The sequence below is a fragment of the Marmota monax genome, unplaced genomic scaffold (genome assembly GCF_021218885.2).
Source record: "Marmota monax isolate L192 unplaced genomic scaffold, Marmota_monax_Labrador192_F-V1.1 WCK01_AAM20220418_F8-fsc00076, whole genome shotgun sequence".
NCBI classification, from domain to species: domain Eukaryota; kingdom Metazoa; phylum Chordata; class Mammalia; order Rodentia; family Sciuridae; genus Marmota; species Marmota monax.
In genome coordinates this window covers 7,882,699-7,907,603 of record NW_026692843.1, presented here as the reverse complement: position 1 = coordinate 7,907,603, position 24,905 = coordinate 7,882,699, and the positions used below count along the sequence as shown (strand labels likewise).

The following is a 24,905-nucleotide window of genomic DNA, read 5'->3' as shown; positions in this document are numbered from 1 at the left end:
ACCGGAAATGCCAGGGCAGGGCGGGGCGGGATGGGTGGCAGGCAGGGCCTGGGCCTATTTCCCATGCTCTCATGTGTGAAGAAGTATTCCTCACAGAAGTGACCCAGAAACTAGCTCTTGAGAGTGGGTCCACCTGTGCGCTCCTCCCTGAAGGCCAGGGAAGCCTCCAGGGGCTTTAGGCAGTGCCCTTCACCTCTACCGAGAGTATCTACACTCCACCGGGTCCTCTGTAGGAAGTGCTGTGGGAGCTGGTCAGCACCTGAGGACGGCAGGAAGTCGCATGTTCCAAACACCATGGCCCTCTACCTCCCTCCTCTGGTCCTTGCTTTGGATTCTCCCTACTCCAGCTGAAGGCAGATCTCTCCGCTGGTCCCTAGGCAAGGTTTGTGTGCACGAGCCAATGTGAGGGAACTGAGGGTAAAGGAACTGGATACTAAGAAAACGATTGCTTCTTTTCTTTTTCTTTTTTTTAAAAAATAGCAGAGGGAGGGTTTGTTCGTTTGCTTAAATATTTTTAAACAAATATTTAAATATTTTTCTTTAGTTGTAGATGGACATAATGACTTTATTTTATTTAATTAACTTTATGTGGTGTTGAGGATCAAATCTAGTGCCTCACACGTGCTAGGCCACAACCCCAGCCTGTGTTTCTTTTCTTGTAAGTGATAAGAAGGTGTGAATTATTTTATTTGGTTTGAGGGTTGTATATTACTGACCTCTTGTTCCCGCTGAAAAATAACAACTCTGCCGCCCTTGTCTCCTGTTGCAAGAAGATCTCCAGAGTAATTAAATTCAACAGTTGAAATGATGTCAGCTGCCAATAAAATACAGGAGAAATTACAGATTGTCTTTTTGGGAAGAGTCACAAGGAAATAAAAAGAAAGGTAAACGTGTAAAACGTTCTCCCCAGATGAAACAAAAATGTCATGGCAAAGTTTTAAATACCAAGTGGCCCGATGATGCCTGGTCCTCTGGTACACCAGAATTTGTCTAGACTGGGTTATCTTGACTTAAGGAGATAGGGCAGAAATTTAGAACATTACTTTCTAAAAGGAAAACAAAATAAGAGAAAAACTCTGATTGGTCCTAGAAGAATGCTGCCTAACTTTACAATACATGCCCAATGTTGACTTTTTAATGTAAACTGGATTCTCACACAGCAGCAATAGGAGTGTTTTAACATCATACGCAGTCCATTTTGTTGGCTTGTGCACAAGATAGCATTGTAGACAGAATAAGTTCCACTTCACTAAATAAAGCCCCAGTCTCCTCGATAATGACAACACGACCACAATAAGATCCCCGAGTTTCTGACATCACAACACATGAGCTCCCGGGAGGCGAGAACCGTGGCACACACTGGAGGGCCCTCAGTTCGCTCTCTAATCAAGAAAAACACCATGGGTCCCTGCCTCGGCACAGTGGCTCCTGGGGAATCAGCCTCCCTGTGGCTCGGCTGTGTCATGTGCTGTGGCCACCACTGGACCCTAAATCTGACCTAGTAGAGCTGCAGTCTCAGGGTCTGCCAGGCACCAATGCACAGTCGTGCAGAGCAGCTGCTAAGCACACCATGGTGCACAGGGGCACAAAAGCTGCATGTTCTTAAAGACAAACACTTATACATGGCTGTTGGAAACAGTCCGTCTACGAATAACTGTGACTCAGATCCAAAGGTTGAGACTACCTGAAGAATCCCCACCAGGTGGCCTTACTAGGAAATCATTCTTAAAGGTCAGCACCAACACTAAAGTGGGTCATTTACTGCAGAGCCAGCCCGATGGCATCAGCACCTTTCCCTCCTCAAGGCTTGAATTTCATTGCTGGGATTGCTTTCTTTTTTTAAAGAAATCTTCGGTTAGACTGGAAAGGATTAGCTACTTCTTATTAGAGGCATCTGCCTCCTTTTTGGGAAGGCAGTGCTAGGAACTGAACCCAGGGTCTCACATATGCTAGGCAGGCACTCTATACAAGCTGCACTCCTAGCCCATCACTCTTAAAATTACTCTAAATAACCTAATTTGCTTAAATAAAACTAAAATTTTCTGTACTGGATTAAAAGAGACTAAATCTATGTCATTTATACCCAGAAGATATACAATATTATATAATTAATGGTGTTCTGTCAGTGATTTTCAAATTTAATTATAAAGAACTGAATCTTTTAAAAAGAGAAATCCCACGGCTGTCAGTGTTGAGAAATGATTTTCATTAAGCTGCGTAAATATGCATGGGCCTAAACTTAGAAATACTCTCTTTTTACAAGGTCTAAAACCAAAATAAACATACAAACTAAATGGCAACAAATTACAAAACCAGTAAAATGTAAATTATCAGTCATCAGTTTGATCTGATGGATATTATTTTATAAATGCAACAGGCTAAAAGTATAACTGTGGTACTGTGCAGGGCACCCGGCTGGAATTCAAAACCCAAAACCACCACATACTTTGGTGGGAGTCAATTCTGCCTCCTTTTTCTACTGGAGTCCACCTGCAGCACCCCCGGTACCCCCTGGCCATCCCAGGGTGGCATCGGGTCTACTCAGAGAGCTGCTCCACTGGCGCAGCCCAAAGCTCTGGGGCATGGCTGTAAGATGGTCATCTGGCTGATGCCAAAAGTCCTGCTAAATGTTCAGCTCCCCTCAGAACCGTGGCCATCCCCAGCACCCTGTGGGCCAGCCCACACTTCCAGGAGAACACGACTGTGGGTGAATTCCTGTCCCTTCCCTGCCCCAATCCAGGGGTCGAAAGAAAGCTGAAGGCATTCTTGTGAGGCTGCTTCAAGGACTGTGGAGGACAGCAGGGAGGAGTGGGTGTGGAGCTGCAGGAGGTGTGCAGAACTGCAGGGTACACCCGACTCCACCCCACCCTGCTAGGTGGGAACAGTGCTCTTGCCATTTCCTGCTGCTCAGATGCTGGCTGCCAGGAGTTCATCATCCCCACCACCCTGAGACTTCTCTGAAATGCAAAGCCCAAAAGAGAAGGCCTTAAACTGCAATCTGTTTGGGATCCTGGCAGAATGCCCACCTCACAGTAACTCCACTCTCAGACACAGACCAGAAGCACCAGCATCACAAACATGCAGGAGACGGGGCACTGTCCAAGAGCACACACACTGTGGATGTTTTAGGGAGCTGTGGCACACTACCCCGGTGAGCCTCATAGCAGACCGTGAGACAGGGCTACTCTCACCTCTGCCAGACAGAAGAGGTGGAGTCTGGCACAGCACCAGCTGCTACTGGGCCTATCTCAGCCACAACAACCAATGGGGTTCCCTAAGGCTGAGCAGCCTGCTACGAGAAAGGAAATGGCAGGAAGCATCAGCTAAAATCCAAACAGGAGCAACAAAAAGAAAAACCACAACACTCTTCTCCAGGGTGGAGTATAAGAGATGGCTGGCAGGAAGTAAAAGAACCAGGATGGGGTTCAGGGGCCCATCACTCAGGTGACGAGCTCTAGAAGACAACAAAGAAAAGGAAGGAAAAGTAGCCAGAGGTTAAACCAGAGCCTCCTGGGCTGAGCACAAGGTCTCCAGCTGACTTGGATGACCACCAGCTCTGCTGAGGAACAGGCAGCCCAGAACACCTACGTACCAACCTCAGAGGACATAGATGTCATGTACAAAAGGGAAACACCCAATGGCATCACACAGGAGACCAAGCATCAGCCTCTCCTAGGAGCCCAAGAAAAATAATTTCAGCATATATTCCATACTAGCTGAATTTTCAATCAAGGTTGAGGAAGGAGTAAACATGTTTCCAAAAAGCAGAATCAAAACAAAACCCTTTCTCAGAAAACTGCTGGAAGCCACAATTTGTCAAAATAAGAGAAAATTAACAGAGAGGAAGATCAGGGAATGGTCTTCCAAAAAAAAAAAAAAAAAAAACCAGTGAAGAAAGTCCCAGGATATGGGCAGTGTGGCATGGACTCCGCCAGGGAGCAGTGGCTAGGGGGAGGAGACTGGCTGGAGGGACTCGCCTCTCTCTGGGGGAGGAAGAGCTGCAAGATCATCCGGCAGATGAGCTGTCCTTTGCAAAAGGCACTACAGGCACACAGAACTAATCCTGGGGAAAAAAACAGGGCAATCATAGCTCTAGGAAAACAAAAGCTCATATGAAAAAAGAGACATGCAGTGGCTCACTAGTGGACTGTACTTATACAGCCACGTATAGACGTAAAACTCTCGGTAACAGCATTCTCTTGGCTCCTGATTTTGGGGGTGCATTTGGGTTGAAGGTGATGCTAGTAAGAACCTAGCTCACCAGCTACCCCACAGGAAGCCATCCTTAATGTCAAAACCAGGAGACCAGTGTGTGAGCCTGTTACTTGAAGTAAGAGCTGCTGGGAATGCTTCACGGCCTGCAGTGGGGCAGGCGAGGAGGAGCAGGTGGAAAGGAATGTGCACAGGGAGCAGGAAGGACTCAACAGGGAAATAAAACCTCTGGGACTTTTAAAGGACGAGAGCCAGGCATAGTGGTCACACCTAACATCCTCACTACTCTACTCTGGAGGTTGAGCAGGAGAATCACAAGTTCAAGGCCAGCCTGGGCAAATTAGCAAGATTCTGTTTATAAAAATATAAAAGAAATAATACCAAGTCACATCTGTGGCAAGCAAGGGGAAGGGAAGAGTGCATGGAGATGCAGAGCAGGAGAGCTGGGCAAGGGCAGCAGGTACCTCCCTGGGCAGAGCAGGGGCTGCACATGGCAGAAGCAGCAGGCTATGAACATGGGTGCAACACTACAGCTCGGCAGACTGCATCTGCTCCATGAGGCATGAGAGAGATGATGTGTGCCCCCTGCTAGCCCCAGGGTTAACAGGGAGGGAGGCCCGTCGCAGACACTTCCCATGCTGAGCACTGTCAATTCAGGTTCCCACCCCCAAGTTTTAGGGGACACCTCAAGGCACTGAGTTGAACCCTGGGTCCAAGTTCTAAGAATGGAAAAATAAGGAGGTGTGGTGGCAGAGAAAGGGGGCACATTGGAAGACGGCATGGGGGTATAGCAGAATGAAAGCAGGGAACTGTCAGAGCCTCACGGAGTTGTGGGTCATCCCCAGATCCTGAAGCCAAGAGGAGAAGGATCAGAGCATGCTAGTGGTGAACTTTAGGGTAAGTATACAGGTGTTTGGTGTATTAGTCCATACTTTTTCAAACTATTAGGTTTTTCAAAATGAAATATAAGTGTGAATATTTCTTTTTCTCTACTTGGCTCAGACTCTCCTGCCACCACTCCAAGTCCAACTTCCCATCTGGCTGCTTTACTGCAGCAGCCTCTGGGCTCCCCTCAAGTCCAGTCTCCACAGCAGATGAAGACTTAGTTTAAAAACACAAAGGCAACATCATCATTCTGCTACCACCATCAGTCTATTTACCAAAAACAGTAAAGACACCGTACAGGGCTGATAACATAATCACCAAGTCATTGTCAGCTCAAAATGAATCCATGACAGATGAGAGGTACCAGTCTCTGTCAGTTCCATCTCCTCCTTATCCTCTCTAGCTGGCTTGAGTGGTTATTTCCACACACATCTTGGCAAGTGCCCAAGTAGTTCCTGACACAAAGGCAACTCTGAGGACCCAAAGAGCCCTCGGCAGGACTGTGGGGGCTGAGCCCTGCATCGCCTCACTCCTACCAGCCTCTACTCACTTCCCTGCAGGGTGTCCTCAAGGCCATTTTAGGTCAACAAGCACGTGAAATGGTGTGCGACCCCTTCAGCTGCCAGGGAAAGGCAAGTAAGAGCCACGCTGAGACAACATCATGCAGTCATCAGAAAGGGTGGAAACCAGACCACATCAAATCCTTGGACTGCTCCTGGCAGTGGGAATCGGCACGGCCTTTTTGAAAGCTCTCTGGCAATATCCATTAAAACCCAACACGCTTATCCCAGAACCTGGAAAACCCACCCAGACACACAGCCACCCGATCAGCATGTGTGTCTCACTGAAACCAGGCAAGGTGTTCACAGGGAGTAAAAAGACGTGCAGAGCCGTGGCAGACTCTCACAGTGGAACCCCACACAGCAGCAATCACTTGCCATCAGGAAGACAGTGCTCCGGGTGCGCACAGAACAGCTCCACTTTCATCACCTTCAGCACCAGGAAAGGGGGTCCACAGGGAAGAGCTGGGAGGGAGGGGCCTAAGGCCTTGGTGCACTTCAAGTAATGGGCTCACACTCTGCGGGCAAAGCTCCTGCACTCCGTGAAGCTCACTGGTGCATGCTGGGCACCATGTCCGTTCGCACATCATCATATTTCCATAAGCAGCCAGGTCTCCCCTAGTCCTTCCCATGTTAGTCACTCCACCTGGACTCTTGTGCCCACTGGGATCTGCTGACCCTAGTCTGCTCCCAGCCTTTCCTCTCCTCTAACACTCCCTGCGCTTCCCTGCTCTGAGGCCTGGCAAGTCCAGGCGGTGGCTCCTCAAAGCACTGTCCAACCTGCTCAACCCTGAGACTCTCCTGGGGCCTCTGGGTGCCCCTGGAGCACTGCTCCATCCCCACCTCCCAATGAGCATCTCACCCTTTTCTTCTTCCTCCCCTAATCCCTATACCCTAGCCACTCAACTCACTTCCTGCTTATTTCATCAAAGTGTACAGAAAAGAACCACCATATCCTCCACCACCACACAAGGCCTGCAGCAGCATGGTCCCACACCTCTGTGGCAAGGGAGTCCTATCTGCCCCTCAAGGACATGGTCCCAGGGCACTCACCCTACACCTCCTCCCCTTACTCTTGTAGGTCATTCCCATCTCCAGGAGAAAATGCCACACCCCACCTTAAGTAATCAAACAAGCCCTCCAGACTCATTCCCCAGTCCCTGGGCTGTCCTCTCCTCCCAGCCCACCCACAGCCCACCCAGCAAGCTCAGCCACTCCAACTCTGCCTTCTCTCTTCTCTGTGGACCAAGGGTGAGGCCACCAACCTATGCTCTGTAGCATGTACCAGACTGTATGTAAACTGAAGGGTCTTACAGGGTGACTCACGAAATTCCAAAAAACTAACACACAAACAAAAAAGAATGAAAATTCCTGCTCACACGAGTTCTGTAAGAGGAACTTACTACATATCCAGAACAAGGAGTGTCTCTGCTTGCAGACATGAGGCTTGGCGAACCTCCATGAGTTCAATGGGTGCCACCATGAAGTGCTCTGGATATTATACAGTGACGTGAAGGAAATTGGGAAAGTTCCATCAGTAGACAGACCAACAGTTTCTAAGTATGTTTTATCCCCCCAGTACTAGGAAATTGAACTCAGGGTGCTCTACCACTGAGCTACACCCCCAGCCCTTTTTATTTTTAATTTTGAGACAGGGTTTCGATAAGTTGCTGAGGCTGGCCTCAAACTTGGGATCCTCCTGCCTCAGCCTCCTGAGTTACTGGGTTAACTGGCATGCAACTCTGCATCTTATCTAAGTATGTCTTTTAAGGCAGATCACCCCAAGACGAGCACCATCTTTGTTCATAAACCACAAACACTGACATACCTGCTCTAAAGCCTGCACCAAACACACATAGCAACCAGCTAGGTAAGAGGAACTGCATAGCTGTACACAGGATCACTGTAATCTCAAGGCACCCAAATGAAGTTTCTCCATATTATGACAAAGCAGAGAATCTAAATTTTATTTTATTTTTTTGGTGAGGCTGCTATCAGTTCTGAATAGTTCGGTCAAACAAAAGTTGTATGATGAGTTGTCCTAAGATGAGAAAACCAAGGAGGACAACTGTTGAGTTACTCTGCTACAAAAGAATATTTTAATAAAAACAAAAGTAAATCATCTCCTAGAACAAAAGATCAGTTTCACACAATTCCCCACTTGCACAAAACTCCAGGTCAAACCCCACGATCATTCAACAGATGCCGACTTTAAGAACTAGGCAACTCCAACCCTTCAGTGATAAAACACTTCACAAACCACCAATGGAGAAAAGGCCCTCAGTGAGCCTCCTGCTTGGTGGTGAGCATCTGACCACCGCGGTCAGATGCTCTCCTGGGCTCGGACCGGAAACTAGGACGTTTGCCCTGGCAACGTAGCCACCGCAGCACTCAGGCCCCTTGAGAAACCTAGCCTTGTTCACAGAGAACCCTGGGTCAGCCATGAAACCACCAGCACCTATACAAGTTCAGCAAAGATGCAGGACACAAAGTCAATTTTATTTTTAAAAATTAGCAATGAACAATACAAACACAAGAACACAATTTCACTTACATTACTATCAAAAATAATAAAATTCTAAAAATAAATTTAATCAAAGAATTATGAGGTTTGTACAGTGAACACTCCAAAGTACTGTCCAAAAAAAAAGAGAAAGAGAGAAAACTGAATATACGGCAAGGCATCCCATATTTCCCAAACTGACTTAGAGTCAGGGTTATATAATATCCCCAGTGGCCCACCCACTGCCTTTTTACAGAAAGTGAGTGGAAAGCTAATTTTAAAATTTAAATTCAAGGGTTCAAGAACAGCCCGAACAATCTTTAAAAAGAACAAGGTTAGAGAAGTCACACTACTTGATTTCAAAACTCACTAGAAAGCTACAAGAATTAAGACAGTGTGGAAATGGCGTAAGGACAGACATATCTGATTTTTAACAAGACTATTCAATGGGAAAATGATATTTCAATGATTGGAGCTGAGACAGCCAAATACACACACTAAAGGAAAGAAGCGCCATGTTTATTTATGATACATATATTGAATGAATTTTATATATATATATACATATATACATATACATACATACACACATACACATAAAACTATGTGAATGTATTTAAAAAGTATATAAAAGCATGAACATGAGCATTGAAGCTATACAACTTTTAGATGAAAAACAGAAGAAAATCTAAGATTTATAATTAGGCAATGGTTTCTAAAATAGGACACTAACAGCATAAATAACAAGTGAAAAAAACAGATAAACTGGACATCATTATAATTAAAATTCTTGTGCATAAGGATACCATTAAGAGAATGGAAAGACAACTTGCAGAATGAAAAAAAATTGCAAATCATGTACACAATAAGGGACTTATATCCAGAAAACATTAATGTTTTAGAACAACTAAACAACTCAACAATAAACTCAATTTAAAAATGGGTATTTGGATAGATGTTTTTTCCAAAGAAGTCAATCAAAAGTCCAATAAGTACAGGAAATACTGCTTGACATCATTAATTACTAGGGCAATACAAGTCAAAATTGTAAGATACCACTTCACAACTGTTAGAATAGCTAAAACTAAACACCGGGGAGGATGTGGAGAAAGTGGAACCCTCGTACACTGATGGTGGGAATGTAAAACAGCTGGGGAGATTCTTCAAGTGCTCAACACAAAGCCACCCTATGACCAAGCAATTCCATGCCTAGGTTATGACAAAAGAACTGACACACGTCTCCAGAGACTTGCAGAATGTCCACAGCAGCAGCATTCCTAACAGACCCAGGGTGGGGCCACCCACTGACTGACAGATGGCTAAACAGAACGGGACACATATCTATCTAATCTATGACTACTGACAATGCTACAACACGGGTGAACTTTGAAAACTCACTGGAGCAGCCAAACATAAAAGGCCACATCTTATATGATTCCGTTCATCTGAAGTGTCCAGAATAGGCAAATCCACAGAAACATGAGGCCAGTGGTTGTGGGGGTGGGTGGGGAGGGACTACTACTGGATTTCTTTGGGGGAGGATGAAATGTTCTGAAATTCAAGAGTTCTGAGGGCTGCGAACATACTAGAGATCCATTCACTATACACATTAAAGGAAGGGCCTATCCAATGTGAGAAATAGACAGTCTGGTAGTCCATTTCCAAAATCTAGTATTCAGCTTTAATTGGATTCAAAGGGCTAACTTTTTGCCCACTCTAATTCTAAAACCAGCTGATCACACAGATTGTGCCCCTGCCCCGCCCCTCTAGCTCTTTCTATCAGGAGCGAGGGGCTGTATGTAGGGGTAGATGCTGGCAGACTGCCCGCCTAGGTGTGTTTGCTCCCGGATTCCTTTGGGAGCACCCTTCTGCAGAAGTAAAGTGTTGCCTGGCTCGCCCACTTCTGAGCATGTGTTTGATTTCTTGGGTACTTTGTTATTTCTAACAGCTGTCAATCGCATCTCAATAAAGCTGGTATAAACAACTGCACCTTAAAAATGAGTCAAGTAATTGAAAGGGCTGAGAACTTACAACCTTTCTCAAAACACATTCTAAAAGTTGACCAAACTATTTTGTTTCTCCTAAACAAAATCCCTGGCTATAAATCTGTTTTCACCAAAACACTACTTCAAATTTATTTTTCTCTTGAAACCTAAACAGGCTTTGTCCTCTGGCCACTGTGCAAGTGTGTTCATAAGGAAATGATGGCAGCAGTGGGGGAACTAACTTGGAAAATTAGTGTGCCCATCATTCCATAATGAGAAGTCTCGTCCAACCAATGCAGTAGACTTCAAGATTCAGGAAACCAGATTTACCCTCTGCCATTAAAGCCCATCATAGGTTTAACCACAGTTTTCCAGGAAAACCTGATTTATACAAAATGTTGCACACTATTTCTCTCCATCCTATGCTGAAAAGTGAGAAAGTCTTGATTCAAAAGGCTTTCTGGCTGCATCAAACATTAAGTGATCTGAATCACAGAGAGGGTATGTCATCATTTCATGCTTAATTTCACGCTTGGAGATTCTTTGGAAAACAAGAAACTGAGGGTGATGCACATCAACAGCAGGTCAGTGTCCCTGCAACACCACTGACGCATTCCTCAGGCTTTTTGGAAATCAAAAGCACAATTTTCCAACGGAACCACATCTTGCCTCTAGTGATTCCAGCCCCCAATGGCACACTGCAATCAGAGTGATTTTCACTTTTCGGCACAAGTCTGATTTTGTGAGTAAGAACTCTCAAGTGTCCTCATCAAAGCCTAAGCCTTCAGTTCCCTGTCCCCAGATTTTCTCTGGCCCAGCACCTAGGCCTCATTTGATTCCACCCTGTTTCAACCCATCCCACATTCTCTACCTCTCCTGCTGCTCCTGCCATTAACCCTGCCAGGCCATGCTCACCCACATCTGAGCACAGGTTCAGGGCCAACCTGCACTCCTTCGAGCCCCGCTGGGAGGACTGCTGAAGCCCTGAAGCGCCCTCTGTCTTGGCGCTTGCTGGCTGGCACCTGGGCAGTAAGAGGATGCACAGCTGGCTGCTTCTAGACAGCCAAGCCCACTCGCTGAGGCACACCCAGACCAGCCACACACAAGCCACGCCCCCAGACACCGCAGAAGGATTCCCCAGCAGAAAGGCTGGACCAACAGTTCTTCAATGCATGGGGGGATCATCACTTTGAGAACTGGTACCAAAAAGGGAAGAATGAATCTCACAATCTGGGAAATGATCTTTAAACCCAGTTTATCATACCAGCAAACCAAGGCTGCTAATAATGACTCTTAAACTCCATCTTTGCTTAGTTTTCATCAGGAACACACACAACCCTGAATCCTTCCTTACACTAACTACTTAGGCATACGTACGTACACTCTAAGAACTCAAGGTTCTCAATCGCAAAAACTCTAAAATAGGTAACTTGATCATGTGACAAAATTATCAGGCAAAAAGTAAAACAAGAATGTTTTATCAAACTTTAAGCAACAATTATCAATTTGCAGCTTATTATCACTTAGTTTAGGGGGGAAAAAAGTAATAAGCTAGGTACTCAATGCATGTGAGTGTAATTTCCGAACAGTTTTTCAGGAATACACTTACTGTTTGAGACTCAATACAGACTTAACAAGTATAAATGAGTAAAAGCAACATAAACAACAAAAGTAGGCTGAAAACATTATCTCTTGCTTTAAAAAATCCACATCTAATTCTTCCACGAAACAATAAAACTGGAATGAAATTCTGACACCTGCTATAACATGGGTGGACCTTGAAAACATTGTGGTGAAGTCAGAAGAGGGACAATCACTGTAGAATTCCACTTATGGAGTCCCTGGAAAAAGCCAATTCACCCAGAGAGAAGGTAGACTGGGGCCAGGGATGAAGGGAGAGAGAAGAAAGAGGGTCGTAACTCAGTGAGTAGATGCTGTAGGAGGATGGTGAAAAGCTGTGAACACAGGCAGCAGTGACGGCCACACAGCACTGGATACTCTAACACCACGGAGCTGCACACTCTGAACACATCACATGGTAAATGTGCTGTGCACATTTCATCACAACTTAAAAAAATTCACAGACCTAAACACACACACACACACACACACACACACGTATAGCAGTTAAGATTTCTCTTTGCAAGTCAGGGAAGAGGGCAGGCCACACAATCACAAGTCAAGGGGACGAGATGCAGATGTTGGATCCCAGGGACCAACTGTCCTCCAGTGGTAGGGCCTGTATGCTCCCCTCCCACTCCCCAGCTTGACCTGCCCCCAGGAACAGGGGGTCAGGGCAAATGGCTGGAGGCACAGGCTCTACCCACTATATATAGCTATATATTTATAGCTGCACATTTTTTGTAATTTGAACAGTAATTTCAATGGCCTTCTAAAGTGACAGTTTATACCCTGAACAATACCTAGACACAGCTCACCAGGGACAGTGCTTTACAAAGAACACAGAGCAGCCCTACACAGATGAGCCCAAGATGCCAATCCATTACTGCTTTCACTACTTAAGTCCATATTCTACGAACAAGAACTAAATCAAAATAGTAAAACTTTTCCTGTTCTCTGTTTTAAATTAAGACACCATTTTCACAGCCGAACTTAGCCAGGATCCTAGGGCAGAAGAAACCAATAATTTTGGTTGGTACTACTTTAAGGATTACCTCTGAAAACTGATACATTCCTTTGGGTGCCACACACAGAGGCATCATCCACATAATGTGCCCTCTGAACAGACCCCAAGGGAGAAGGGAGGAGGAAACACCAGCAGGCTCAGGGAGGGGATCCCATGCCACCTCTGCTGGATGAGAGGTAACCTGGGCACCAATTCAAAAGCAGGGATAGGCTGTGTATGAACATCACAGCAGATACTGCTGCTAAGAGGAAGACGCACAGACAGTGGGCCTGGGGAACTGCAAATGGAGGACTTCAGTGGTAATTTTACTTAAAGGAACCCTGACCATCCTGTCAGCAGTCTACTGAGAACATGGGTGTCCATTTTTATTTATATTATTCTACCGCTACTATTATGTGTGTGTGTGTATGCACACTTGTGTATGGTCTTACTTATTTTAAGGCATTCTATAGGGCCTATCAGGATGGGACGTGGGAAATGAACGAGACTTCAGCACACACTACACTGCAGAAGCAAAACCAAGCAGCTGCCACCAGTGCTTCACGCAGTCAGGATGTCCACAACGGCACCCCCCACAAGAGGAATCCATCTCCCCATCTGAGTAACAATTTTCAGCTGGGGTCTATTTTAAATCTAGCTGTGGCACTAGAGCACCTGCAATGAACACTTACGGATATCTACTTTGTCGTCCTAGATACCTGGAAAACGAGTACAACTGAGAAAAAAAAAAAAAAAAGTTTAATGTATTTTTGAACATGAAGAATGGCAGCCTGAAGCAGTTAAAAGAGCCACCAAACAGAAGGTAGACTGGTCAACCAAATGAACCATCCCTAGGCGGTCACAGCAAGAGCAAGGAAACCATCCTCTTCTGAGCTATGGTCAAGCCAGACTCTGCCTCCTCTAAGGGACCTTTTCCTCCCTACTACTACAAAAATGCTGCACCTCTGTGTGAATCAGGGCAGAGAGGTGTGCAGGAGAAAGCAAAAGGCCTCCCCACAGACCTCCCTTCTCACACCCACCGGTGTCCAGACGCTGACCTCTGGTCACCATTCACAGCTACTTGAGCTCTACAGGGATCCCTGTTACGCAAGCACTGTCACCCAAGGGTCCCAGACTGCTTTCCCACAGGCACAGGCCGCTAACCTTTGCTCTCACAAGCTCACTGCTTCACTTTGTTTAGGCATTTAGGCTTTCCTCATTTTATGCTGCAATGCCAACGCCACAGTGCTTCTTTATGAAAGGCTGGCACACTCCTGTAGGGTTCCTGGAAGTGGATTCTCACCTAAAATTTGACAGAGAAATACCAAATTGCCTCCAAAACATGAAACACTCTTTTAAGAAATGTCAAACAAAAAACTGAACCTTTAAAATTGCTTTAAGCTGGCTTTGCTTATTAATGCCATCCCTGCAGGGTTTTTAACTCTTTGGCTTGTCTCCACCGCCCTTTTGCAGTACTGTGGACTCAAACCCAGGCTCTGAGCATGTCAGACAAGCACTCTACCATTCAGCTATTCTCCTTCCCATTGTTGAAAAATTTTATTTAGAGACAGGGTCTTACTGAGTTGCCCAGGATGGCCTTATACCTGTGATTGTCCTGCCTCAGTCTGTAAATAGCTGGGATCACAGGTGTGTGCCACCACACCTAGCTCCTCACCTCCCTTTTTAAATGAATAGATTGGTTAAACTACATCTGGTTTTTGTCACCCAGATGTTCTTAGTTACTAGGGAATTTGCTACATTTGGGGCAGGTATGCTGACTCAGCGAAGATTCCCAAGTCATTAAGACACTTCCTTTGTGCCAGTGCTGCACTGGGTATGGCGCACAACATGGCAGAATATAAACACGGTCCATGCCTTCACACAACTGCATTTCTGTATTAGTTGCAGTTTATTACCTCTGCAGATTTAAATAAAATCATTCCAAGTAAAGGGGCTGATGTTCTCCACAAGAATTAAAGCTGAAGTTGACGTCGTGTTCTAGGACTGTTTGGCAGCACCCAAATATCCACATGCATGGTCTCTGATAAGATTCTGTGTGTCCACTCCTGGGTGGATGCCTGCACACAAGCAAATGGATTACGAGATTCCGCTGTATTGCCAGTAGAAATGAGGTCATCTGCACTGAAACATGATGTGGTTGTCATCAAAGATGAACAGGATTGTCCAGGAAAACAGCCTAGCTGAACCTGGGTGCAGAGCATCTGGAATGAAATCCTCACTGCAGCATGTGCTAGCTGAAGCACAGTCAGGGGTTCAGCTTTCTGGAATTCAACTTTCCTACCCATAAAACGATGGCAAGGTCTCAACACATGCATCTCATTGGGTGTGGCCAGGCTCCAAGGACCTAAATGCATAGCCCAGTGGAAAGCCAGGTGTGCCACCAGATCTCAATTTCCCAACTATTAGTGACAAGCCACAAAATAATATTTAGAATAGGATTCCATGAGTGTAAAACCTGTTGCTTCTCTATTCAAACCAAGTTATAAAGTAGAAGGGATGAATGGTCTAAACACTTGCGGCTAAGAGGAGGAGCCTCCTTCAGGGCTCCAGGACAGCAGAGACAAGAGGGCGGAGAAGGGGCTGTCACTCCTCATGCATCTGTAGGTTTTTTTTACTAGTTATGTATCTTTACTAGTAATAAAACCTAGTAAAGATAAAAGGGGGCGGTTAATCCTGATATCTACCCTGTCCTTGTCATCCCACTGCCAATACCTTGCTTTAGAGCAGCTCCCAAGGTGGCCTGTGGGACCCTGGGGTCCCTAAGAACCTCTCAGAGCACGAAGGCCAAGCCATGTTCAGAACAGCCCACTGTGCAGCCTGCTGCTCAGAGCTGTCGCTGGCAAGCGTGAGCTCTCAATCTTCCTTTTCTTCACAGAATGGCTTTGTTTACTCAGACTTTGGAATTAGATAGAAATTTCCTTGAAAATTAGAAGCTCTTACTTCACAGAAAATAACTGACAGTACTCACTGCCAATGATAAAAATCCAGGCTTTCAAGATCAAATCAGAATTTGGGGAAATCTGTTTTTACTGCTAACATGACAGCTTTCTCTAATGAGATCTGTGGAGACAATAACGAGCAAGATTTTCTTTGGTCGAATATAATGAGTATGCAGCACTCAGCATAGAGTAATTCAGTGCCAACACTTCCTAACAACCAGGGCGGTGCCGCCAATCACGCACAGGAGCAAGAGTCACTCCAGGTATAATACACCAAGCACTCTACCACTGGGCTACATCCCCAGCCCTCAGAACTAGGGATTCTAATGTAAAGGCAAAAAGTTCACTCTTAAGTTTCAGATTCTAAAGTATAAGTAAACTTAAATCACCACCTCTAGCGCTGTGGTAGGGTCAGAGACTGCCAGCCACCCTCCCTGATCTGATGATAGTACATATGAACATTGCATCAAATTTTCTTTATACAGTTCAATGAAGCAACTGCAAGAGGCTGAATGTGCAAGCAAGCCTGAGAATCCAACAGTCTTCTATTCAGATGTTAATTAAAAAAACCTTTCAGATGTGGTCTGGCTATGTTGCCCAGGCTGGCACTGGACTTGCCATCCTCCTGCTTCAGCGCCCCAAGTCGCTGGCATTATAGGTCCATACTACTAAGCTTTTAAGAGTTCTCGAAGTCATAAACAATGGCACCCTTCTCACTAAATCTCTTAGTTTTAAATAAGTTGTTTGTCATTAAAATTGTTAACATGCAGATTTATTATTATTTTAAAGAGAAATAATAAATATTTTAATTTCAAATATAGGATATATGGATAGATATAACCCACAAAGACAAAAGAAAAGCTCTCTGGGTCCTCAACAATTAGTGTATAAAAGTATCCCAGAATCAAGAAGCTTAGAGACCAGTAATTCAGAGCAGAGATCAACAAACCACAACCTGAGGTTTCTCCTTAAGTCTGTAGCTGTCCTCCTGCCACAAAGGCAGAGTTCGACAGTCACAGCAGGGACATGCCTTTGAAGTCTGAACTACTTAATACTTGGTCCTTTAGAAAAAGCCTGCTGACCTTTGATTTATAGCAAGCCGTGTTTCCAGCCTGTGACCACAGTGATTTCCTAAGGGGAACCTCCGTCACCGTTCTCCAAAGGCCAGAGTGACCTTCCTAAAGTCATCATGTTTACGTCACTCCTCCGCTCAGGACCTTCCAGGTTCACTGTTACTCAAAGCCCAAAGCAAAACCCTAGCATGGTACTCAAGGTCTTTATGCATCACTATCAGTCTGGGACACCTCTTGCCTCATGAGGGACTCCCTTGTCAACAGAGGCCAGGCAAACACTCTCACTTCCCAGAATGCACCACGCATCTCCAGGCTCCACTCTAAGACTCCCCACCAGGAACGTTCTTCTCCCATTCCCTTCCTCCCTCTTCTTATTTTGTGACTTCTTCCTCTCCATCCCTACCCAAGTCTGTGAAATGGGCACTTCTATCACGGTCCCTCACATGCTCTGGTGCAATAACCCATCAGCTTGTCTGTCTCTGTCTAAACTGGGTTTTCCAGCTCCTTACACCCAACACTCCTGATCTTACTGTCCACTATGCCTTCTCTAGCACTATATCAACCACACTTTTTGTTGGCTGGGCTCCTGGAGTGGTACAGCATCAGCTCTTCTGAGTGAGAGGTTTTCCTGGCACAGCCCAGTTACCGGTTCCTGTATTCCTGTTTGCCAGAGCTTTCCAAACCTTCTGTGGAATCTCCTCAGTAACTCCGTCGTGGTCACAGGATAACAGTACCCATTTTCCGGATGAGTAAACAGAAGGTGAGAACCTGGCCACAATGACGCAAAGCTGCAGGCAGGTAGAAATGGGGCCTACCCAAACCCTTTTGGACCAAACCTTTCTACTTGTTGTGACTTTCCGCACTGACTGACATCAAGATGAAGAGACATGTCTGATCACGAAGCAGGACACAACCAACCAGGAAGCCATGCTGTGTAGGTGAGGAAGTCCAGGGTCCGAGACAGAGCACCCAACGTGGAGAGAGGCTGCAGCAGAGAGCCACAGATGAGGTGGCAGCTGGGTAGACTCAGAAGGATCAATGGGGTGTGGACAGCAGAGAGGCCCACAGAGAACTCGAGGTCTCAAGGACCCATTAGCATGGTTAATGCCTTCGAAATCAGATGTATCGGGCTGGGGCTGTAGCTCAGTGATAAAATGCTTGCCCAGCATGTGTGATCCTCAGCATCACATAAAAAATAATAAACAATTAAATAAATAAACAAAAATAAAGTTATCGTGTCTATTTATAACTAAAGAAAAATAGTTAAAAGAAAAAAAAATCAGATGTATCATATAGTCAATAAAACAATGTATCTTCCTGTCTGATGCCCAAGTCCCCTTAATTTTTGTTACCTTCCTCAATTTAAAATGTTTCTGACTTTTGAAACACCATGTAACCCTCTTAGGTAGGCTTTTCCTACCCAGTTACACAGGCACCAGGTTATTTCATACTTTGTTTCATATTTCTTTAGAATACCATTATTTCCTAATTTAATCAGATCAGCTAATCTGATCCAAAGCAAAATCCACAGATTAACTCATGTATTAAGAAAATGAAATCACCAAATTAAAAAGTCAAGACACAAGTTCTGAGATGAAAGGACCCACCTGTTGTCAAGCTACGCCAAGCTCTAGAAAACCAGGTTCCAACAAGACCTCTGACAAACTCTCCCTAATTTCTTGGGAACAGCAATAAATATATAAAGGGATCAAGACCCACATCTTTCCCGCAACTAGCACAATGTAGTACATCCAAAAGCAGCGCGCGTTTGACACATAGGATTCCAGTTACTCCTTGCTTCTGAGATACCGCCTCTTCAAAAGGCTTGAAAATTCTCAGAAAATGACCCCATCTTGGAACCCTTACAAATCTTGTATTATTTTAATTAACACTTCCTTCAAAGGCATTTTAGTACAATTTTTGGAGGTGTGATCTCTTCGGGGCTTCAGGACAGCTAGAACCCCCAACAGTCACTGAATAGTACAGCACACGTGGGCTCTCGAGCCAGTCAGCAAGGCTTCAAACCCTTGTTCTGCCACACAGTAGCTGTGGGACCAAGTTAGCTGCTCTCTGTGCCTTGATTTCTGCATCTGAAACTGAGAAGAACCGCCTATTGGGTTGTATGAAGATTAGATTAACTGACACAGGTAAAGAAAGACCTTGGAACAGTATTTAGCACACAGCAAGCATTCAACACATGTTAACTATCACCACCACTCAGCTAGGTCCTCTACCAGGCACTGGGGTGGGAGGACAGTGGCACTCAAGCTGAAGGAACTCCAGTCTACCTGAGACAGACAAATGAAGGACAGTAAAAGGGCGTGAGGTTCGTAAGCAGGAACCATGCTCAGGGGCTGGGTGAGGGTGACCAGACAGCACAGTGAAAACCTGCACAGACACTCACTATCCCCCAGAGCAGCCAACTTCAGCACCTAAGCATGTGGAGACAGAAGCTAGCAGCATCTCTTCTCCCTAGAAGTCATCCTGACTTCTCTATTTTGACCCTTGGTCACCTCGTCCACCTTTCTGCACAAGCAGGAGAGGCCAGTCACCACTGTGGGAACTCTTGCTAATCTCCTGTGAGTCCGCTCACCCCAACTTGCAGGGAGATGAGAATCACTGATGGCACAATGGAACCATGGCTCTGAACAGGACAGCTGATCTGATCCAAAGCAAAATCCAATGCTTTAAAACAAATAAATTGTACACAGTCCAATACTGGCATCAGAGGTTATGACTGAGGAATTATTTGTTAAAAAAAAAAAAAAAGTCAATGAAAACCAGAGCCTTTCCCATGCTACTTGCTCCATGACCTTTGAAGTCAGGCCTGCCTACTTCTACCTGTACACCAGCCTATGCTTAATGGGCCACGTCCCTACTGAAGTCAGGAGAGAACCCCATCTTTAATCGTTCTGAGGTACTTCTGACAACCCATCACAGGGACAGAAGAAAGGTAGTCCAAAGTGCAGGGTTATATGAACTCTGCAGAGTGGGACTAAGATCAGAACAGAACCTTCAAAAGTCTCACAAATCACAAGTTTACAAAGACACTTTGCCATATGCCTTCAGTTCTGCAATCCAAGCACCAGAGTACAAGAACATCCCCTTGAAGTCCCTTTCTCCTCCTAACTATTCCTCAACAACATTTCTCCTTCAAAACTGAGTTTGGGCAGAACTAGTTTCTTGAGCCTTGTTGCTTTAACAATCCCCAGTTGCTAATGATTATATTTTGACATCCATTCTGTAGTAATAACACAATTCAACATCACAACTATTTGACAAAAATGATAAGATTATAAATTGTGTTAATCTCAATAGATCACATTTAAGGCATAAAGGAACTAAAATAGTTGGCTTTGAATACATACAATAATAATAATAACAACAACAACAGCAACAACAACAACAATAATAAAGGGTAGCTAGCTATCATAAAATAACGTTACTCCCCCCTCCAAAAAATGACAACCTGAACACCAAACTTTCCAACGAACTGGGGATGTATCTCAGGGGTACACAGCCCTTGCCCAGTATCTTAAGGCTCCAGGTTTGATCACCAGCATGACTAGGTTGGGCAAACCACTCACAATGCAAAAAGTTCTAATCAGTTTACTTCAGACAATAGAGTATTTCTGCCAAGACTTCTAAGGGAAAGAATGCTATTTTCAAAAGCATAAAAAACACATCAGTTTAGATTTAAATTTTAATTCATTCAACTTATCAATAAACTACAAAACAGAAATTAAGACCAGCACTTAGTGTCCCACCCTACACAAACAAGCTTTGCCTTCTTTCAAAAGACTCACATGTGAGGCCGAACTGTGACCCACTTGGCAAGTGAAACAAAAAAAACTAGAGTTAACATGTTTCAAATCCATACAAAAGAAACAAAATCAATAGGGTATTAGGTTACATAAAAGAGTCACCTAGTTTCTATCCCAAACCATATACCTCTTTGGCAGTGTCTGAGAGCAGTTTGCCTTGCTGCATGACCAGGGCACAGTCTACCCATGGGGCTAGGATCTCCAGATGTCCTCAAGGGTCATGGTCAAACCAGACACTGCCAGGGAGGGGAACAAGGTTAAGGAGGAGGGAGCAAAAGGTCATGAGGCGCCAAGGTGTAGGAACTCGGCCCAGACGTCTGACCAGACAGAGGCTTAGTAATCTGGGACAGGGAAGGGTACTTGATGCAAAGACAAATCATTTCTAAGTCAAAGTCAAAGATTCACTGCTTAGTAAGATGGTTGAACAAGAACAAAAAAACACGAAATGTCTCGTAATTATCATTACCCCACCTTTAGAGCTCTGCTGGCTACCTGTCCACAACCCTAAACTTCAGGCCCTGGACCCTCCGAAGCTGTGATTAAGGGAAAGAATCAGGCAGCAGAGATGCCTCAAGGTTCAAGACTAAATTCTGGATAAGAGACTTTAAAGCGAATAGTGGAGGAGAAAACACCCGCAGTGAAGACAGCCTAAGGGCAAGCTGCCCACCTGGGGTGAAGGCTACGCAGAGGAGGCCCGGAGCTGCCTCCCGGGGACAGGCAAAGGTCTGGTGGGCGCGTCCCAGCCCTCCTCGAACTGGCCGCTACACGACCTGCCACTAACACCCCGAGATACCCTCCGCGGACACTCGGGGGCCGGTGTTCACCCGCACCCCGACTTACCTTCCACGGACACAGCGAGTCCAGGCTCCACGATCCTCCAAGACCCTGACCACCAACACCAGGAGGCCGGCGTCCGGGGCGCCCCGGTCCCTCCAGCGCCCCCCCCCCCCCGAGGCCGGCATCCGGCCCCCACCCCTCTCCGGGTCGCGGCCTGGGTCTCCGCAGGACCACGCGGGGCCGCGCGGGCGGAGGTGGCCGCGTCCCGGCGCCGGCCCGCGCGCGACCTCGTGCCAGCTCCCGCGGCCTCACCTTCCGCCACGTCCTCGTCGACGGCGCCCTTCACCTGCGAGAAGCACCACTGGAAGTCGTTGCCCGCCGGACAGCCGCCGCCTCCGGCTCCTGCAACACAACGGGCGGTCAGGCCGGCCCCGCCCGCCCCACCGGCCCGCCCGCCCGCGCGCCCGCGGCCCTCACCCGCCATGGCCGCGGCGCGGGACGGCGCCCGCCCAGCCGAGTGCGGCCGACCGCAGGCGCCGCCGCCGAGCCTCAGCTCCGGCCGCCGCCGCCGCCGCCGCCGCCGCCGCCGCCGCCGGGGAGGGATTTTTTTCCCTTTTCAAAATGGCGCCCAATGCCCGTCGCCCCGCCGGCTGACGTCATCCCCCTCCGCCTCCTCCGACGGCCCGGGCGGGGCGCGCCGCGGGGGCTGCCGGGGGCACGCTGTGCGCCCACAGCGCCTGCGCGAACTGTTCTGACCTAGACCACACGCCACGGCCGGGCGAGGGGCGCCTTCGGACGGCTGGTCCGGCGGGAGCAGGCTGACTGTAGGCCCCTTGGCCTGTTGGGCAGTTGACGTGCGCCAGGCGGTCCCCTGAGGACTAGTCGCCCCCGAGTGGGCTGGCTCTAGGGGCCGGACTTTCGCCTCCGGAATGGCCCCGCCCTTTCCCACGCCTCGGCCAATGGGAGCGGGGGCCCGCCGCGGAGCAGCCAATGGAGGGCGCTCAGCGGCAGTGGGCGGGGCGGCCGGGCCGGGCCCACCTTAGCGCGAAGTCGGGCTTACTTACTCTTCCCTCCTGTGAATGCCCGGTCCTTGGTGGTACCCAGAGCGCTAGGAACCCTACCAAATTGTTACTTCAGGGGTTCTAAGGTCCCAGAGTAGCCGTAGGGAAAGTGACTGGCCGAAGCACAACGAGTGGAGACAAGGGGTAGTAGTGGAAGCAGGGTGGCTCTTTCCAGGACTAGGACTCTAGGGAAGACAGAGAGGAGCATCACCACGGTCTCGAGCTTTAACAGGGCTGGTCTGCTGAAGACAGCCAGTGGGGATCCAAGGGAGGATGCTAGGACACCAGTGAAGAGGCCGGCAGGTGTCCAGACAAGGGGTTCAGGGCGGAATCTCACTGGGTATGGTGAAGCATACCCAGTGAATATGCATTTCAGAGATGAGTACTTGGAAGCATGGTCTCCATGGATTTGCAGAGGAGATGGGGTTGGGGGCACACAATAACTGCACTTGTATGATCTGAACACCTGGAAGGAAGCGTTTCCAGGCCCGAGACAAAGGAAATGTTCAGTATGTGACCCTTAGAGCCAGTTGCTTGATGGTACTGTTGAATTCAACCGAGCGCTTCCTAATTTCCTGCCTGTGGATCTGTGGGTTCCTGCTGGGATGCTGAGGTCCTCATCTGTAACAGTGGGTCCCTCTGCTTCTCCTTGCAGTCTGTCAGCTCTTGTCTCATGAGGTTTCACGCTCGAGGCCCCATGTGTGTGCTCTAGGATCCTATGTCTTCCTGCAAAATGGCTCTTTTATCATTAGGTAATGCTCAGTTTATTTCTCATCTTTTTTCTTCATTTGAAGTCTGCTCAGTCTGAAATTAATATAGCTCTTCCCACTTTCTTTTCTTTTCCTTTCTGTTTCTGGTGCCTTGAGTATGTTAGGCAAGTGCTGTACTGAGCCACATCCGCAGCCTAAGAAGCCTGTTTTACCTATAAGGACACAGATTACCAGTAAAGGGATGGAGAAAAGTACACCAGGTTAACACTGATCAGAAGACTGGGAGTACTGGCAGGCACAGGGCCCTGAGTTCCATCCTCAGCACCACACACACAAAGAAAACTTGGACATACGTTTTTCTATGTCAGCACACTAGTTAGTCTTATTTTTTTAAATTATTAATCCCAAATCAGTCTCTGCCTTGTAATTGAGGTGAGCCATTGATGTTTAAAGTGATTATTGAGATAGATTAATATTTACCATATTTATTACTGTCTTCTATTTGTTGCCCTGTTATTCATTGTTTATTGTAACTCTCTCACTTGTTCTGTTCTTTCTGGTTTTAATTGGGCAGTTTATGTGATTCCACTTTTTCTCCTTTCTAAACATTCTTCTTTTTTACTTTTGAGTGGTTTCCCTTGAATTTGCAATGTGCACTTAGAACTCACCAGTTTGTGTGTGTGTGGCACTGGGATTGAACCCAAGGCCTTGCATGTGAGGCAAGCACTTTGCCCACTGAGCTGTAGCTCCAGCCTAGAACTCGTCACTCCTGGCACCTCCTGAGCAGTGCAGGTGTCTACAGCAGTGTTTCCAGTCCTTGTCTCCCATCCCTGAAATGTTCCTGTCCTTCATTTCACTTACCCATGAGTTACAACCTCCTACTGTATTGTTGTTGTTAGTGCTTTGAACAAGTAGTTTTTCTAGATCATTTAGAAATAAGAAATATAACCTTTTTACTTTACTTTTTTGGTCCATTTCTAATACTATTTCTTTCTTTGTGTAGGTCTGATTTTTCTGATTTATGTCGTTTTCTTTCTCCCTAAAGGATTCCTTTTATCATTTTTTTGCAAATCAAGTGTGCTGGTAACAAATTCTCTCTGTTTTTCTGTCCCTGAAAAAGCCTTTATTTCACCACCTCAGAAGCATAGTATTGATGGATGTAGAATTCTAGGTTGGTAGATGATTTTCTTTCTTGTGTGTGTGTGTGTGTGTGCACGCACGCATGCACACGCTTGTTACTAGGGGTTGAATCCAGGGGTGTTTAACCACTGAGATACATCACCAGACCTTTAATTTTTTTTTTTTTTAATTTTCAGACAGAGTCTCACTAAGTTGCTGAAGCTGGCCTTGAACTTGTGATCCTCCTGCCTCTGCCTCCCAACTGGGATTGCATGTGTGTGCTGCTGCACCTGGCTTTGGTGGATGTTTTTCTTCTTTCAATACCCTAAATGTCTCACTCTGTTCTCAGCTTGCTTGTGTGGTTCACAAAGGGAAGTCTGAGGCAATTACTATCCTTTTTTTTTTTTTAAAGAGAGAGGGAGAGAGAGAGAGGGAGAGAGAGAATTTTAGTATTTATTTTTTAGTTTTCGGCAGCACAACATCTTTGTTTGTATGAGGTGCTGAGGATGGAACCCGGGCCGCACGCATGCCAGGCGAGCGCGCTACCGCTTGAGCCCCATCCCCAGCCCTACTGTCCTTGACTTAGTTACTTTTTCACCTGTCAAGATTT

At 46.4% G+C, this 24,905-nt stretch overlaps 1 protein-coding gene across 1 annotated transcript in view; it reads right to left on the bottom strand.

Annotated features, from left to right (window-relative positions):
- Ppp2r2d (protein phosphatase 2 regulatory subunit Bdelta) overlaps positions 1-21,955 on the bottom strand; it is a 38,349-nt gene extending 16,394 nt beyond the window's left edge. Inside the window, exons 1-3 of the mRNA XM_046448790.2 lie at positions 21,883-21,955; positions 21,718-21,807; positions 717-814 (exon numbers count right to left, since the gene is read on the bottom strand). Of these exons, the coding sequence (XP_046304746.1) occupies positions 717-814; positions 21,718-21,807; positions 21,883-21,889 (195 nt within the window). The 5' untranslated portion in view covers positions 21,890-21,955. The remainder of the gene's footprint in view (positions 1-716; positions 815-21,717; positions 21,808-21,882) is intronic.
- Positions 21,956-24,905: the final 2,950 nt, after the last annotated feature.